The 17,591-nt window shown below is 38.0% G+C and overlaps 1 protein-coding gene across 4 annotated transcripts in view; it reads right to left on the bottom strand.

Moving 5' to 3' along the window:
- FAM21 (Family with sequence similarity 21) overlaps nt 1-17,591 on the bottom strand; it is a 1,354,861-nt gene that overhangs the window by 498,250 nt on the left and 839,020 nt on the right. For 3 of the 4 annotated variants that reach the window (XM_090388854.1, XM_090388862.1, XM_090388870.1), the window contains exon 17: nt 6,495-6,680. The exons of the other annotated variant lie outside the window; for it this stretch is intronic. In XM_090388854.1, coding sequence (XP_090244980.1) covers nt 6,495-6,680 — 186 coding nt within the window. The remainder of the gene's footprint in view (nt 1-6,494; nt 6,681-17,591) is intronic. 4 annotated transcript variants of the gene reach the window in all.

The raw sequence follows: 17,591 nt of genomic DNA, 5'->3' as shown, positions 1-17,591 counted from the left end.
CCATTTTGAATGTGCTGCTGGTAACATCATCAGTTGGTTCTACCATATAGAATTTAAATACTGTCTCAGACCACCAAAGTCACGTTTACGAAAGCAAAAACCCTTTCCTTTATCCCTAATGGTAGTTACCTGTTTGAGTAAATCCCACTTCAGCACACTGTGATCACTGCCACCTAGTGGTTCCTTCATTTGCAGATTCTTGATGCATGAAGAATCACTACTGTTAATCAGATCAAGAGTTACTCCCTCTAGTTGCCTCCCGAACATGCTGTTGTAGAAAACCATCATTCAACCAATCCATAAATTCCAGTCAATATCTGGGAAATTAAAATCCCCCATTATAAGACACTCTAATTTACTGGCCCACTATTTCTCTACACAATTGCTCATTATACTCATAAGATTTATTAGGCCTATAACACACACATACTCTCATTTTTCCTTGGCCAGAGCTTATGTCACACCAAACAGATTCAACATTGCATTGTCCACCCACATCAATTGGATGCACTTCCTTAGATTTTGTGTGTTTCTTAATTAACAGCATAACCCCTCCTCCCTTCCTGTCCTGTCTATCCTTTCTGTACACATTGTAGTCCCCAAATTCCAGTTGTGCACTGCTCATGTCTATGTGACACCATGTCTCTGATATCCCAACAATATCTGCCTTTGATTTCTTGACTAGCAATTCAAGCTCATCGAATTTATTAACTATACTCCTAGCATTGGTGTACATGCAAGTACTCATGCACCTGTTTCTACTCTTAGTTATCCTAACACAGCCCATGTATTTACTTGTTCCACTATGACTCCCAGCAATCCTGGAAATTCCCATTGCCTTGCTTTCCAGGCTGCTGCTCAATTGCATTTCAATAGAAGTAATGCAAGAATCACTTTTACCTTTGCCAACCGCTATTTGGTTTTTAGGAGCATTAACAACTAAGGCCGTATTGCTCTGGGGATATGCCGTGGTCATTCCCTGATCTTTCCGCATCCTCCATATTTGGTGGGCATGGGCTCGGACCCTGGTCTAATCAAGAAGCGTGTACTACGTACTGCTGCTCCTGCCCACATGGCTACGGAGGCACCCCGGGCAGCGGCTACTGTTAATCTATTAGTCTGTGTTACCCCGAAGCTAGCAGTTTTCCGATCCACCTAACTCTGCCTCGATAGCATCAGCAAATATTCTTGCATATTTTCTATTTAAGTGTATCCCATCCCTGTACAAGCAGTGTCTCCTGTTAACAAGCACAGACCAGGCTGAGAAAAATTCTACCCCTTGAGCCTTGCACAATCTCTCCAGGCCTGAATTGATCGACAGGGCTCTCATCATATACTCCCTCCTATCGTGTCTGGGCAGAATTGCAGACACTTTCAAATTGAAATCTAACTCACAGCTTTTTTTCAGCATTGTCTTGTACTTGTTAAGTAATTCTGCCGGTCTCCTACTCTTAATATCATTAGTGCCAATGTGTACAACAATATCACCCTTCGTGCCCTTAAAGGATGATATATGCCCTACTTCATCAACCTTTGCCCCTGGCAGACATACCCTGGTCCTGTTCCATCTATCCTTTTTGCACAATATGTTTCCTGCTTCCCTGACAATAGAGTCACCTACAACTAGTTTCTTTGGAACAAGTGCATTCTGCCTTGAGGGGTTGCCACTGTGTTGCGTGATGTTCAAGTGCAAGCTCTGGCATTGACGTGGGCAGCTAGGAGCCTGATGGTCCCCTCAATTTAAATCCTTTGAGGGCATCCACCCTGTCCTTCAAGCTCTCATATAAGCCCATAACAATGCCGAGTTGGCACCTGATTTCCTCGCACTCCTTACATCGCGCACACACAAAGACGTTCCCTTGGCAATATCATGTCCCGTTCCTGATTGCTCCACAAACATCAAACAAGCAGTGCATTTCAATAGACTGTGATTCAGAGGACAACCGCTACCGCCCCCCCCTCAATTCTCCCCTGAGCCACAGCACTTCCACTAGTTTGAGCATTTTGCTTTGCTGCTCTGGTCTGAGTCATGATTTCTATTCAAGTTCAATAAAACTCCAATACAAAATATAACCATAAACCTATATCCCAATGCAGTTATAACAATATATATATATATATATATATATATATATATATATATATATATATATATATATATATATATATATATATATGTATTTCAGTATCGAATATTATCTCCGAGTTACATTATATGACTTTCTTATCCCCTGTCAACTTATATGTATTAATTTATGATGTTACGTTTGTAATAACTAGGTCGCTATATTTATTTAGTTAAAAAAGTACAATTCAATTGACAATGAAATTTAATAAGATAAGATGTGTGGAATATTGCTTTCAGACACCAGGTAGGTGATTGTTGGAACAAGTTTCTATCTATTTTTGTGGAAGTGGATTGTTTGAATAAATTTAAGGAAGAACTAGACAATTTTTTGGAGGGAATGGATGGGTAAAGAGTGCTTTTTTTTTCTGATGCTTTTTTTTTTTTTTTTTTTTAAAAAAAGCAAGTTTATCTACATAAACTTGCTTTCTTGCATCATTTTTCATTACTACTACTACCACTACTATTACTCTATTTTTCTATGTATCCTACCACTTTATTTATCAATACATTTTTGCTAACATTCTTTCCAACTAACATATGTGCCATTGTAAAATGATGGCCTGTGTGGTTGAATTTCACTGCTTCACATTGCTTAAAAAGAATTTTCCCCAAATCTATTGCTTGATAATCAGGTGGCATAAATTCTCAGCTACATGCAGGATTAAACAAAACTATCCACCCCAGATCAGCAATTTTTAACCTATGTCATATGGGCAGTGTGTATCCTGGCATTATCATGGTGCAATGCAATTTGATATTCTATTAGATCCCTCCTTTTTTGTTTAATAAACCTTTTGAGCTTCAAGTGTTTGCCATTATCCTTCCTTATTTATAGTCTGACCTTTCTCTAAAAAAAAAAAAAAAAAAAAAAATCAGCCAAAATTGAGCCTTTTCTGTCCAAAATACAGTGGTCATCATTTTTTCTGATGATCTGGCAAGTTGAGGATTTTTCCTTCACTGAAGATGATCGATGATAAGAATAATGGTCGTGATGCAAGATCTAGTTCTCTTTACCTGCAATGCAGCAACAGGTCTCGGCAGATATGTATGGTTAATTTAATTTCTTTTATTAACAGCTTGGTTACCCATTTGGAGCATTTTTGCCGATAATCTAATATAAACCATCCAGTGCATGCATCATTGTATACTTGGTTACTATCCTGTCTTTCTGAATCATTCATGGCAATTCTTCAATGCACATGAACTTTGCTCTTCTGGTTCTTGGCTGGTCACTGTTCATTTAAGCATCTATGAACTGCTTAAATCAACAGTGTCTTGTTGGCACATTTTCGTCATTCATGAATTAATTGTTTAATTAGATTCATGAAAAATTTCATTATTTTTTTACAATGACATTATTGTTATTATCAAAAGAAAGCAAGTTCATATAGTCTCAATAACACAAAATAAACCTCATATCAACTCAACATCTCTAATAATCTGAATTCCTTCTTAAATTTATTCAAACTATCCATTCTGCAACACTACATGGAAGTTTCTTACAACAGTCAACTATCCATTGGCTGAAAGCAAATTTCTCCTTCCCATCTATTCTGCAAGTATCTTTCTCAATTCAAATATGTGGCCCTCAAGTGTGTTTTCTGAACAAGAGGAAGATGCTCAGCATTTAGCTTACTTAAAATGAATTCAAACGCATTAGCATAGGCATTTGATGCAAGAAAGCAAGCTTATGCAGCATCAGCCAAAAAAAAAAAAAAAAAAAAAAAAAAACCCACTTCCACTTCACCCCTCTGTTCGTTCAAAATACCTGCCAGTCCAGGCTGAAAAAAATTCTACCCCTTGAGCCTTGCACAATCTTTCCAGGGCCGAATTGATCGACAAGGCTCTCATCATATACTCCCTCCTATCGTGTCTGGGCAAAATTGCAGACACTTTCAACTTCAACCCTAATTCTCGGCTTTTGTTCAACAGTGACCTGTACTTGTTAAGTAATTCTGCCGGTCTCCTACTCTTAATATTATTAGTGCCAACGTGTACAACTATATCACCTTTTGTGCCCTTAAAAGATGATATTCGCTCTACAACGTCATCAACCTTTGCCCCTGGCAGACATACCCTGGTCCTGTTCCACCTATCTTTTTTACAAAGCATGTTCCCCGTCACCAACAACTACTAGTTCCTTCGGGACCAGCGCATTCTGCCTTGGGGGTTGTCTCTGTGTCACGCGATGCCCAACTGCAAGCTCTGGAGTTGATGTGGGCAGCTGAGAGCTTGATGGGCCCCTCAATTTAGTTTCTTCGAGGGCATCCACCCTGTCCTTCAAGCTCTCATATAGGCCCACAAGAACGCCGAGTTGTTGCCTGATATCGATACACTCCTTGCATCGCGCACACACAAAGACATCCCCCTTGGCAGTATCATGTCCCGTACCCGATTGCTCCGCAAACATCAAGCAAACAGTGCATTTTAATAGACTGTGATTCAGAGGGCAACTGCCCCCCTCAGTTCTCCCCTGAACCACAGCACTCCCATTAGCTTGAGCCTTTTGCTTTGCTGCTCTGGTCTGAGTCATGATTCTATTAATTTATTAATTAATTATACTTAATTATGTTATGTTATTAATTATGTTAAATATAATTAATTATATTACGTTTGTAATCTAAGTCGTTATAAGTAATTATTTAAACGTACAATTCAACTGCTAACGAAGTTCAAGTAACGCTATCTAGTACGGTATATAACTATCGTATCACAATGGCGGGAAAATTACGAACGGTAGCGGTAGTTACGAACACGTGGAAACCCTTACCGATACTTTTATGCAATTACAAGGCCGAGTAAAGAATAAATACACCAAATTAATCAGAAAATCACAAAATAATGTTATACTACTAAATTTAAATCAAAAGTTTTAGAAAAACAATAATTTCTAATCAATAAATAAGAAAAATCCACTTAGTGGCTTTGAACACAACCATCACTAGTAGCCTCGTCAGCAGTGGTAAAATGACAGCAGTCTTAAATGACTCAATCAGATTTCCTTGCAGGTGCCCAGCACCCAGACACTGGAATCTCCCAAACTGAAGCCTATACTGTAAGGGTACCCACCCTTTTGTTCCCCTCACTAATCCTGCTGTTGTTCTTTGTGTCTGTTCCAACATATTTACCCCCAGGGGCTCACATCTGGTGAGTATGGGCTTGGCACACCCAGGGTCCTGAGCTGGATATCATCATTCTTCTCTTTCTTGGTGATTCCTCTCTCTCTCTCTCTCTCTCTCTCTCTCTCTCTGTCAGGGTAATAGGGAAATTTTTTTTTTTTTTTTTTTTTTTTTTTGCTGGTGCAGTATAAGCCTCAGGCTTCCTTGCACCATATGGCTAATAATAATAATAATAATAATAATAATAATAATAATATCAACTTTATTCTCAAAACTATGCTTTCGGACCTGTACTCAAGAATGGCATAACCTTATAGCAGCCATTGAGGATAAAATTCCTGTATATCATTGGCAAAACCCTATGAGCAACCTGGCAGCTCCAGGTCTTTTTGATGTGAAAACATCTTTGATGGGACCTACTACATTTTCAGACTAAAGCAAAACCAGTTGGTAACAAAATTTTCTTACGGAAATGGCATCACATATGGCTCTAACGATGCTAAACCAGTTGCTAATGTTGATTCAGTAAAGAAAGTAGCAGGCTTAAGAATAAAATGCTACATCGTTCATACTAAGAGACGGAAATGATGTCACTTCCTAAATGATGCTAATTCAGTCACTAATGTAAGTAGTGGGTAGTAATATTATGCAAGAATAAAGCTTCAAAGCCACTGAAGAAGCCTCTCATGTCGACAAAAGAATGATTTCAAAACATAGCGAACAAAAAACAAAAAAAAAGCAGTGTTTAATGAAATCTGATTCTCAAGATTTTGATCAATATCAACCTTCTAAGTAGTGTAAGTAAGTAGCGGATGTGAGCTCTTCGTTACATCATTCATATCTTCAGTGGCTGTTAGATTTTAATAGCTGTTCGATTAAACCATTCAATTAAAAATGGATCAAATATTCTGAAAACAGTGCTATCTCTGTGGTGCACCTCTATAGAATATAAGCAACAATGGCTTTCTTCATTTGTGATTATTCAAAGAGTAAGGCTAGACAAGTTGTTGTGAAGGATTCCACAATATGAGCTGTTATAATCACGATCTTGTTTTCACACTGGTTTGCCCTTTTTTGGGTTTACTGCATGTTAAAATGATGCCTTAACTCAATACGCATTAATTCTCTGAAATGATACAGTAATTCCTGAAAAAAAAATTATGAAACTGCAGAGCACGTGAGTGCATGCATTCATGCACTTCGTGTTCATATGTACATCATTTTAATTTATATTCTTATTTTTTTACCTTGAATATGGTTTAGTGACAAACAAATCATCAGCATCATCATCAAACAATCCACCTGTTTCATTTAAAGGACTTGTAGATTTCACAATATGAGATACCTCTTTATCTGCCAGTGGTGAAGCTGGTGTATATTTAGCACTTAAATTGTGTAAATGATCACTTGTAAACAAAAATGGTGATGATACACTGAAACAAAGAAACAAACATATTTTACAAGGTAGCATCATTTATGTCATTAGACACTGTGATAGAAATTATAAATGGGCAATTAATTTTAATTATTATTATCACATAGGAAAAGGACACATGTCAGTTATTCAAAAAATAATATAACCACTGCTCATGAGCACAAGATGATAGCTTCTTGTGTTCATGAGCAGGAACCATATGGCACAGGCTGGCAAGTTGGTTTGTTGTTTAGGTTTTATGGGGCATCTAAGGTTCTAGTGCATCAAGTCACATGGTATGCACAGTGGGAAACTTGACCTTCAAAATGCTGGAGGTTCTAGTGCATCAAGTCACATGGTATGCACAGTGGGAAACTTGACCTTCAAAATGCTGGAGATTAGGTATTTACAGGTAGGAAGAAAAGAGAGAATTTTTTTGGCCAAAAGAGGCAAAAAATCTTTTTTTTAGCAGGAGAAAAATTCAGGAGATTTTTTTAAAGCCCACACTGCACTAGAAATTAAATTTTCACTGGCAAAATGTTTTATATTAAAATACAATCATAGGATTGTTTAGCAGTACAGCACTCTTTTAAACATTTACTTACTTAAATTAACATTTTTCATCAAAATTTTTCTGCTGATTTCTGGATTGTTTTTAGATATTAACTAATTATGATTGCTTCAAGAATGATACTGTAGCGAACTTTGTACTTGTTCAGAAATGGTGATTAAAGTTTTATTTTTAACAATGCTGTTCAGACTTCACTGACAAAAGCATTTTCAAAACTGTACCAGAAAGAGAACTGAATACAGTTTTTAATTTACCTTGTTGAATATTCTGTGACACTCAGCATTGCCATGAATTCAGAAAAACCCTTTTTTTTCAAAATGCAAAGTAGTAGTGCACTACTACTCCGCATTTTGAAAAAAAAAAATTCACTGATGTTTTCTCAGAAAAGGGTTTTTCTGAATCATTTTCCAATGCTGATTTTAAAAATGACTTCTGTTTGTTTCTCTTACGTCAGGTTTCTTCAAATATTACAAAAAGAAAATTAAATTTTTTTACAATTTTTTTTTATTAATTTTTGCAGAATTTGTGCACTGAATTTATAATAAAAAAGTGCTGTTTTACCAGATTTTTAATTTTTTAAAAATTCAGTGCACAAATTCTGCAAAAATTAATAAAAAGTTTTATCAGGACTCCTCTTTACCGCCATGATGATCCCGTTCTGCAACGGTAGGGATGATGTATGCACTTATGCAGATGACATTAAGATCCTAACACCCATCCAACCGTCCATGAACAACAGGGCATTGTGTGAGCAGATTAATTATAAGCTTCTGAACTTATTCGTGTACTTGGACAAATTTGGCTTGGCCCTAAATCCGCAGAAGACTGTAATCATGGTGTACTCGCTCAAAAAATCGCCTACGCTCGTACACCCGAAACTTAATGGCAAACCTATCCCAGTTGTTGAGACGCATAGAGATCTGGGAGTAACATTTGATACGAAACTTACGTTCAACTCTCATATTGACCTGACTGTAAAGAAAATGAACTACTTACGTTGGGCAACAAAACAGCACCTCTTGCACGTGAAACAGACTGCAACAACCGCACGATATTTAAGAACCACAGTGTATTCAGCCATTTTGTATGGCGCTGAATTGTGGGCGTCAGCCACCCCTACCCACATTAGGAGAATATATGCAAGTGAATTCTGGCTGCTGAAGTGGGCAAACCATAAGCACCATCTCCCTCAACAGTTAAGGACCACGCAGCTCTCTGAACAGCTAAAACTGCAGCGTTTACCAGACATCATTTCCTGGAAACGATTAATAACTACAATCAAAATGATGACTGGCACGGTATCATCACCGTGCTTCTGGCAGCTTTGTGAGTGGCACATCCCGCCATCTGCATTGAGAGGCACAAAATTCTTGAGAATGAAGACCAACAGACTGAAGATGGCCGACAGGTTTATACCCGCCAGTGCGTTAGAATCAATTCAGTGCCTAACACATATCGGAATTGACCTACTAAGGCTCATAGAAGACCCGAAATATAGGAAACAAACCGCAGTGTGGCTCGCTGAGGGTACTGTTGCCTAGTAGTTGTGTGAATTTCTGTCGAACTGTGTGTACGCAATTGAATAATGTATATCTCGCACAAGTTGATCAGTGGATGTGATGTTAAGATGAACTTTTGTATTACAATTGCCAGGACTCTAGACAGAAATGTAGTGAAGAGGAATGTAGTTTAAATGTAATCTTTTCGTGTATATTTAACCTTTCTTGTATATTTTAGACATTCTTTTATTCGCATTTTATGATAATCCCCTGGCATTGTCTGCCGTGAAGGGAATTTGTCACTTACCAATGTACACCTATATTTTAAATTTGGTAGGACAAATAAAGATTTATTTATTTATTAATTTTAAAAAAAAATTGCAAAAAAAATTTAATTTTTAATGGCTTTAGGGTAAGGTCGAGTAGGCACTGGCCTAGGGGGAACTTAAATGCATTAGCACCCCTAGTGAGGCTTAGGGGTGCTAATGCATTTAGGACAACAATGACTCAGAAAACAATGACCCAAAAAGATTTGATGGATTATCAATGCTATCAATTGAATGGGTTTTGTTGAAAGAGCTTGATTTGGGAGATATGATAATTTTTCAGGTTTTAATAAGTTTAAAAGCTCAATAAGTTTTGCTTTAAATGTCTAATTGTCAAAAGTTTTAATAAATTTTGTCAAATTTTGTTAACCGTTGAAAAGTTTTGTTTTAACATGTTATAGATATTTGTTTTTTATTCTGTGCTTGAGAGTTTGATTTTTATTTATTTTTCATCTGAATTAATAGTTTTTATGAAGAGTTTTATTTTTTATTTTAAATTTGGTGTTATATTGCATATAATTTATTTTTTGTAAGTCGGCCCTGCCTTGACAGTCATGTTGCAGCCCAACTTCTTGAAGTTTGCCAACATAATTTCAACTATATTTTACCTTTTTCTTGTAGTCTGGATAAGAAGTTCTCAACAACAGACCTGAGGCCAATCCATGCCAGTTTTTCTCTTTTATTCATAGTTCCATCAAAATCCCAGTCCCTTATCAGTTTGTGAATTTGAGCTCCAAAAAAAAAAAACCTTGTTTTAGCTTCTCTTGGGTGATCGATGGGCATTTAGTACAAAGGTAGTTGAAGCACGGACCGTCCCGAGGTAAAGCTTTCACAAACTGTTTCATTAAACATAGTTTGTTGTGCAAAGGTGGATGGAGGACAGTTTTGGGATCTACCAGTGGTTGAACTGTGTTCTTTGATCCAGGCAACAAACTGTCCATTTTGGGCCAGACCTTGACATCCCAGTGCTTACTCCTTGCTAGACTTTCCCACTCACACAAAAAACAAGGCATTTTTTCCTATCCTTTAAAGTTAGCACACACCACCAACCAACCATGTTCTTCATATTTAATATTTGTCAACAACTTAAGTTCTCATATTTTTCTTTCAAATGCACAGAGTAAATTACTGGAATTGATTGATTTATTTCCACTGTGGAGACACCTTTGAGACTCCCCTTTGATGAGTAAATAAAAATCTCCACTGTAGGATTATAACTAATTCCTAAATAGTTCATTAAGTTCATTGTATTACCACAAAAAAATACAGAATCATCCTCAGAAAAGCAGGAGACTAGTTCTTGTTCTCTGTGTCTGTACCATAAGAAGAACATCCCATGTGCTAGAAACAAAGAGTTCTGTAGATTCCTTTGGTAAATTTAAATCTCTTAACCAGATCACTGAGTTCATGCTGTGAAAAAGAAGTTGAGGGCTGAACTCAATGTCTCCAGGCATGTCAACTTCAGTTTCATCTTCAGAAGCATCACTTTCAGCAATCTCTGCTGCTACATTCTCCAATATAAGTAGAGGGCATGGAATCAGCAGGTTATCTCCATGGGGACTGGTCTAATGGCAGATGGAATATTAGAATACACAATGCCTTTCTTTTTCCCCCTACATTAGCATTAGCATTATTAGCATTAGTAGAGGCATTTGATGCAAGAAAGCAAGCTTATGCAGCATCAGCCAAAAAAAAAAAAAAAAAAAAAAAAACCCACTTCCACTTCACCCCTCTGTTCGTTCAAAATACCTGCCCAGCTGAGCCTTAAACTTATTTAGGCTATCAACCTCCACCACAAGGGATGGCAGTCTGTTCCACCAACCAACCACCCGCTGGCTAAAGGCAAACTTCCGCACGTCTATCCTACATCTGTCTTTCCTCAATTTGAATTTATGCCCTCTCATGTGATTTTTCTGAGCTACAGGAAGAATCCCATCAGCATTGAGCATGCTTAAACCATTCAAGGCTTTATACACCTCTATCAGATCACCTCGCTGGTGCCTAGTCTCCAGACACTGTAATTTGCAAAACTTAAGCCTTTCTTCATAAGAGCACCCCTTTGTTCCATTCACTAATCTTGTTGCCCTTCTCTGTACTCGTTCCAGCAGCTCTACATCCTTCTTGAAATGAGGCCTCCAGACCTGTATACAGTACTCTAGGTGTGGCCTGACCATTGCCTTATACAATGGAATAATCACCTCCTTATCCCTGCTGGAAAAATTCCTGTATATCATTGACAATACTCCATGAGCTACTCTTGCAGCCCGTCTGCACTGCCCAGAGGACTTCATATCTGCCTGCACAATCACCCCCAAGTCCCTTTCATTCTCTACCACTGTCAGTGTAGTACCACAGAGTTGATACGTTGATCTGGGGTTGCTGTTTCCCATGTGTAGTACTTTACATTTGTCAATGTTAAACTTCATTTACCACCTCTCAGCCCATCTGCTCAACCTTTCCAGATCCTGTTGCAGCAGCATAGTGTCACTAGTGTCCTTGACAACCCTGTCAACCTTTGTATCATCTGCAAACTTGGACATTAAGCTTGATATACTATCATCAATATCATTTATAAATACAGAAAACAATAATGGACCCAACACTGAGCCCTGAGGGACTCCACTAATAACATTAGTCCACGATGAGCAGTGTCCATTGATTACCACTCTCTGTCTTCTCCCCCTCAACCACCCCTTTATCCATAGCAGCAATTTGCCTCCAATGTCACACTGCTCCAATTTGTGTAGCAGTCTTCCATGTGCAACGGTATCAAAAGCCTTTCTAAGATCCAAGTATATAATATCAAAGTTATTCCCTGCATCCAGTTCTTTTGTGACTGCATCATAGTATCCAATCAAGTTGGTCAGGCAAGACTTCCCCTTAACAAAACCATGCTGTGTCTGAGCTATAACTGAAGTCTTGTCTAAATGATACTGCAGTGCTTCTTTAACCAGTGCCTCCATTAATTTTCCTGGAACAGAAGTTAAGCTCACAGGTCTATAATTACTTGTGTCAGCCTTTGATCCTCCTTTGTGAATTGGGGTCACATTTGCACATTTCCCGTCTATGGGTACCTCCCCTGAGTCCAAGGAAGCTCTCATAATTATGGCTAAGGGTTTGCTTACTTCCTTTGCTGCCTCCTTTAATATAACTGGATAGATCCCATCCACCCCGGGTGCCTTTCTTGTGTTTATCTTCAACAGTTTCTCCTCCACTTTACTCCCAGTTATTTCAAGATTCTGTAGCTTACTGCTAGAGTTGAATACACCTCTGGCATTCCCCTTGCTGAATAACTGAATACATTAACTAGCAAAAGTAACAGTCAACATACTAGTTTGTAGGCCCCTGTCAAATCATGGGAATTCCAAATGGCATGGCCTTTTTTACAATTTTCACAATTTCAATGCTTCAACAGACGTTCGGCAAACTTTTTGTGGAGCCCATTGTTTTTCTTAGTCACCGAGTTTCACTCCAAAATAAGCACAATACACATTTTTCAAATTCTACAATATCATGTCTTTGCTTGAAGACTACATAACCTCCACAGATATAACAAAAAAAGAGACGGTGGTTTTTCGGCAGCTGTGCACTAATCACAGTGTACTGATGTGGGATTTACTTAAAGATCAAGGGTAAAGGGAAGGGCTTTTGCTTTGTAGTGATATTTCTGGGAGATCCCTTATTATATTAGAATCTGTTGATATTGCTGCTTCTATGATAATGCCGTATTTCTGATCATGCATACAGATTTCACTTTTGCCTTTCTCAAATGTGGGGGTAATTGCTCAACAATGCCTTGTGTACTGCTTCAGAAGAAGTAAGTTAAGCTTTTTCTGTTGGTCTCAGGATTACCCAGTTTTTGGGCTGGGTTTCTTTAGGATCTAGACCAGGTTTATTATTTCATGCCTGTCTAGGGGCAGATTTCTGTTTGACTCATTCTGTGACATTTGACTTAAGTGTTTGTGTGTAAGTCAGGTTGGTTGAATCTTCCTTTCTCTTTAGTTCCAACTTTGCAAGATTAGGTTTGTTACACAAAACTCTGTTATTTTTTGCTTCAATTTTTCAACCCAGAGTGTGATGATCAGGAACCTGCAGCAGTAATTAATTTTTTGCATTCAGATGCCATTAGTTTCTCCAGTTTGTCTCAGGTGCAGGCCATTACTTCTAATGGCAAAAATGACTGGACACAGATAACATCATTTGTAGCTTCATTTGCTTTGTATTCCTAATATGTTTCTTGCATTTCAGGAGGTTCGCTATGCAATGGGAAAGCAGAGAGTGACCCCTTTAGTCTTTTTCTTGCCAGTTAAGGCTGCTTTGAAATCCATGTCTTCTTTGGGGTAATTTACTACAAGTAAATTCTAAGTTTGCATCCAAGAAATCCAAGAAATGCAGGCCACTGTGGCCTGCATTTCTTGGGTGTCATTGTCTGGTCATTTTGCAGCTAATAGTACATAAGTCCAACAATTGATAACTACAATAGGAGTTATTTGCATTATGGTAGTCCAAATACAAGTTTGGTTGCATTTAGAATGCTTATTGTGCAATATGGAACCATGAGACCAAAAGAAGGGAAAAAAATAAATGGGGTCGAAACCCAAATAGTAAAATTGGTGATAACAGCCGTCAAAGATAAGACTTGTAAATACTGATGCTGCTACTTAATAATAGCAGGAAAATGTTCCTAGGTCAAAGCAACCCCCCCCCCCACCATTGTTGTTGTGGTATTTTCTGGCACAAGGGCTACTTAGGCCATATTTCACCTCCCAAATTAATTGAGTCACTTATGATAACTGCATGGAGAGCAGTTAGAAACAGTCATATATTTGAACTTGTTTTAAAAAGAAAGAATTCAGAGAGATTTGCTTCTTTACCTATGATGCTATTGAGAGATAGAGGTTGTTGTAGATGTGAAATGATAGTGAAAGACATTCGTCGGGCATATCGAACAAGCTACATTCAAGAAGTATATGTTTTACTGTAAGTGGTTGTGAGCAGTGCACACACTGTGGAGGATCATTTCCTGTAAGCAGGAAGAGATGTGTGAGGTGAGTATGAACTATTCGGGTTGTAACAAAGATTACTTATCCTTTTCTATATTTTCATGAAGGCTAGATGTCCATACTTGTGGTTCAGGTTTCAGTTCAAATAAATTATTTGTTTGCATTTTCCACAGAAGTGTCTAATGTTCCATACACCTTCTCAGTGCATTGTGTCTGTAATCAGAATATGGAACTAGATCATTTGTTGAGGCTATGCTGGAGAGATGCTTTGCAGCATCATCTATACATTCATTTCCTGGAATACCACTGGTACCTGGGATCCAAGAGAAGACAACAGTTTTTGTTGCTCACAGAGACATATCGGCTCATGTTTTATGGGGTTTGATAATGGATTCCAAGGTGTGGAACTGCTTTTCAAAGCTAAAAGAGTGCTCTGTGATCAGTATATATTATGCTTTTATTTATTGACAGGAGTAAGATCTTTTTCAGGCCAAGCTTGATGGCATGGAGCTCTGCAGTCTAACTGCAGAGCTCCATGCCATCAAGCATTCGTCCAGAAGTGACACCGAGACAGTTGTATTCAGGAAGACAGCAACTGCACCTACTTGACTCTCAGACTTTGAACCATCAGTGTTGATTTTAGCAAAGTGGGGATACTTTTGTTGTTGGATATTAATATTTGCTATAGAACCTTTACCCTATTGCTACCTTCACACTTTATCACAATAGAGTGTGAAGGTAGTCCACGGGGGATCCTGATCTTTTTATTCTCTGAGGATATTATCAAGTTTAATATTCCAGCTTTATGTTAGATTCGGCAGTGATACCAATAGGTTGAATTGTTCTGGGTTTATGAATAGTGAAATTTTTCACTGAGGATCATGCAGTAGTGGCCAAACAGGATGAGTACTTCATCAAAAACATCTTTCTTCTGATGCTAACTGGAGGTTCATGAGCCTTAACATAAAGACTTTGAACTGGTAATGTTCTGTATGCACTAAAGTTATCCTAAGAGAAGTATGTTGAATGGGTGCAATACAGGCCAAGGTGCTCTCTCCCTAGCCGAGTCATAAACAGGTGCTCCGTAATCTAGCCAAGATCTAATTATAAGTGGACTTATATAAGTGGAGCAGAGTATAATGATTTGCACCCCAAGATGTACTGGAGATAACCTGGAGTATATTCATTTTCTTTGTGCAAGTGGTTCTTAGTTATTTGATGTGCTCGTGGAAGTTTAACTTCTTATCAAAAATTAGCCCTAGGAGACGAATATTGTCACGATTGGTAGAGGATGATTGGCCAAGTGCAACTCAGGTTCAGGATGTATTCTGCGCTTGGTGCAGAAATGTATGGCTGTAGATTTGTGGCTTGACAGTTTGTATCCATTTTGTGCCATCCATAATTCAATATTATTAACGGATATTTGTGGATACCTCTCAATATAGTTCGCATTCTGAGATTGGCAGGATATGGAAAGTTCATCTGCATAGAGATACAAGTCAACGGTGTTTGGAATGCTGTTTATGATGTTATTTATTCATACTGCTAACAGAGTGGTGCTAAGAACTTGTGGGACTCCTTCTTATATGTATGTAAGTTTTAGATAAAACCTTCCGGTACCTAACTTGGAAAGATCTGTGCCAAAGGAAGCATTGAATAAAATATGATAAATGGTCTCTCATATGAATAGAATGGAGATATCTTAGGATACCGTAGTGCTGTGTGGTATCAAAGACCTTCTCTATATCTAGGCTTATCATGATGAGATTTTGGTTTTTGATGAATGCATTTCTTATGTTTGATTTGGCTTTTGTCATGAGGTCTAGGGAAGATCTATTCTTTCAAAAGCCAAACTGATTATTACTGATTATGTTTTTGGATTCAAGGTACCAGGTGTAGATTTTATGGTGAACTATTTTTTCCAAAGTCATACTCAGGTAGCTGGTTAGAGAAATTGGTCTATAGTTGTGAGGAATCCGAAGGATCTTTTCCAGGTTTAGGTATGGCTATTACATAAGGATGTCGTCAGAAAGTGGAGAATATATGTTCTGAGAATATCCTATTGTAAAAGTTTAGCACTGACAATAGTGATTTCTGACTGACGGGTTGAAGATTACATCACAGCCAGAGCCATTTCTTGAGGTATATATAGATTCTTCCAGTTCAGATATTGTGAGTGGTTATGGATGGCTGAGTGGGGGAAGACAGAGTGGTAATCAATGGATACTGCTCTTCGTGGACTAATGTTATTAGTGGAGTTCCCCAGGGTTCAGTACTCGGTTCATTGTTGTTTTCTGTATTTATAAATTAGTATTAGTATTAGTAACGGCCGCATGGTGCAAGAAAGCCTATGGCTTATGCTGCACCAGCCAAAAAAAAAAAAAAAAATTCCGAACAAAACAATGATAAAAACAAAAAATAAATAAATAACTAAATAATAATAATTAATAAATAAAAAAAAAAATAAAAAATAAATAAAAAAATAATAAAAAATAAATAAAAAGGAAATTAAACCTATCATCCTATGCGCTTCCCTTACCGGAAACTATCCAGATGACCTTTGAATTTCCCCAAACTGTCGGCCTCTACCACCCATGAAGGCAACTTATTCCAGTAATTTATAACTCGCTGGCTAAAATAAAACTTCCTGCAGTCCAATCTAAACATTTCCCCCCGTAACTTGAATTTATGTCCCCTAGTTCTAGCATCATTTATAATCTTGAAAATTTTGTCCTCATTCATTTTACTGATGCCTTTCAGAGCCTTAAACACCTCAATCAAATCTCCTCTAAGGTGTCTAGTTTCCAAACTCTGCAACCCACATATTCGAAGTCTTTCTTCATAAGGATGCCCTTTTGCCGATCTCACCAGGCGAGTTACCCTTCTTTGCACCCTTTCAAGAAGCTCGATGTCTTTCTTTAGGTGCGGTCTACATACTTGAACACAGTATTCCAAGTGTGGTCTAACATAAGCCTTATATAATGGGATTATCACGTCCCTATCTCTACTTGCAAAAGTTCGATAGATCATCGATAGGACACCATGGGCCTTCCTTGCAACCTGTTTACAATGCTCAGAGAATTTCATGTCTGACCGTATCGTAACACCCAAGTCCCTTTCCTCCAGTACTGGGTTTAGTTGAACTCCACCAAGTGAATACGTTTTTTTGGGATTACTGTTTCCCAGGTGTAATACCTTACACTTTGTTGGATTAAAGCACAGCTGCCATTTTTCTGACCATTCTTGAAGTCTATCTAGGTCTTCTCTGAAGAAGCTCAGCTTGACAGTGATCATTAACTACTCTACCAATATTAACATCATCTGCAAATTTAGACATCACGCTCTCTATCCCTTCATCAATGTTGTTTATGAAAATTAAAAACAACAGTGGTCCTAATACTGATCCTTGGGGAACCCCACTTCTTACATCAACCCAATCTGAGGAATAGCCATTTATCACAACCCTCTGCCTTCTGCCCTGAAGCCATCCTTCTATCCATCTAAGGATTTTCCCAGTGATTCCAACCTGTT

This window comes from Mastigoproctus giganteus, chromosome 2, assembly GCF_048544385.1.
Source record: "Mastigoproctus giganteus isolate SK-2022 chromosome 2, ASM4854438v1, whole genome shotgun sequence".
Lineage (NCBI taxonomy): Eukaryota > Metazoa > Arthropoda > Arachnida > Uropygi > Thelyphonidae > Mastigoproctus > Mastigoproctus giganteus.
This window is presented reverse-complemented; position numbering and strand designations above follow the sequence as displayed.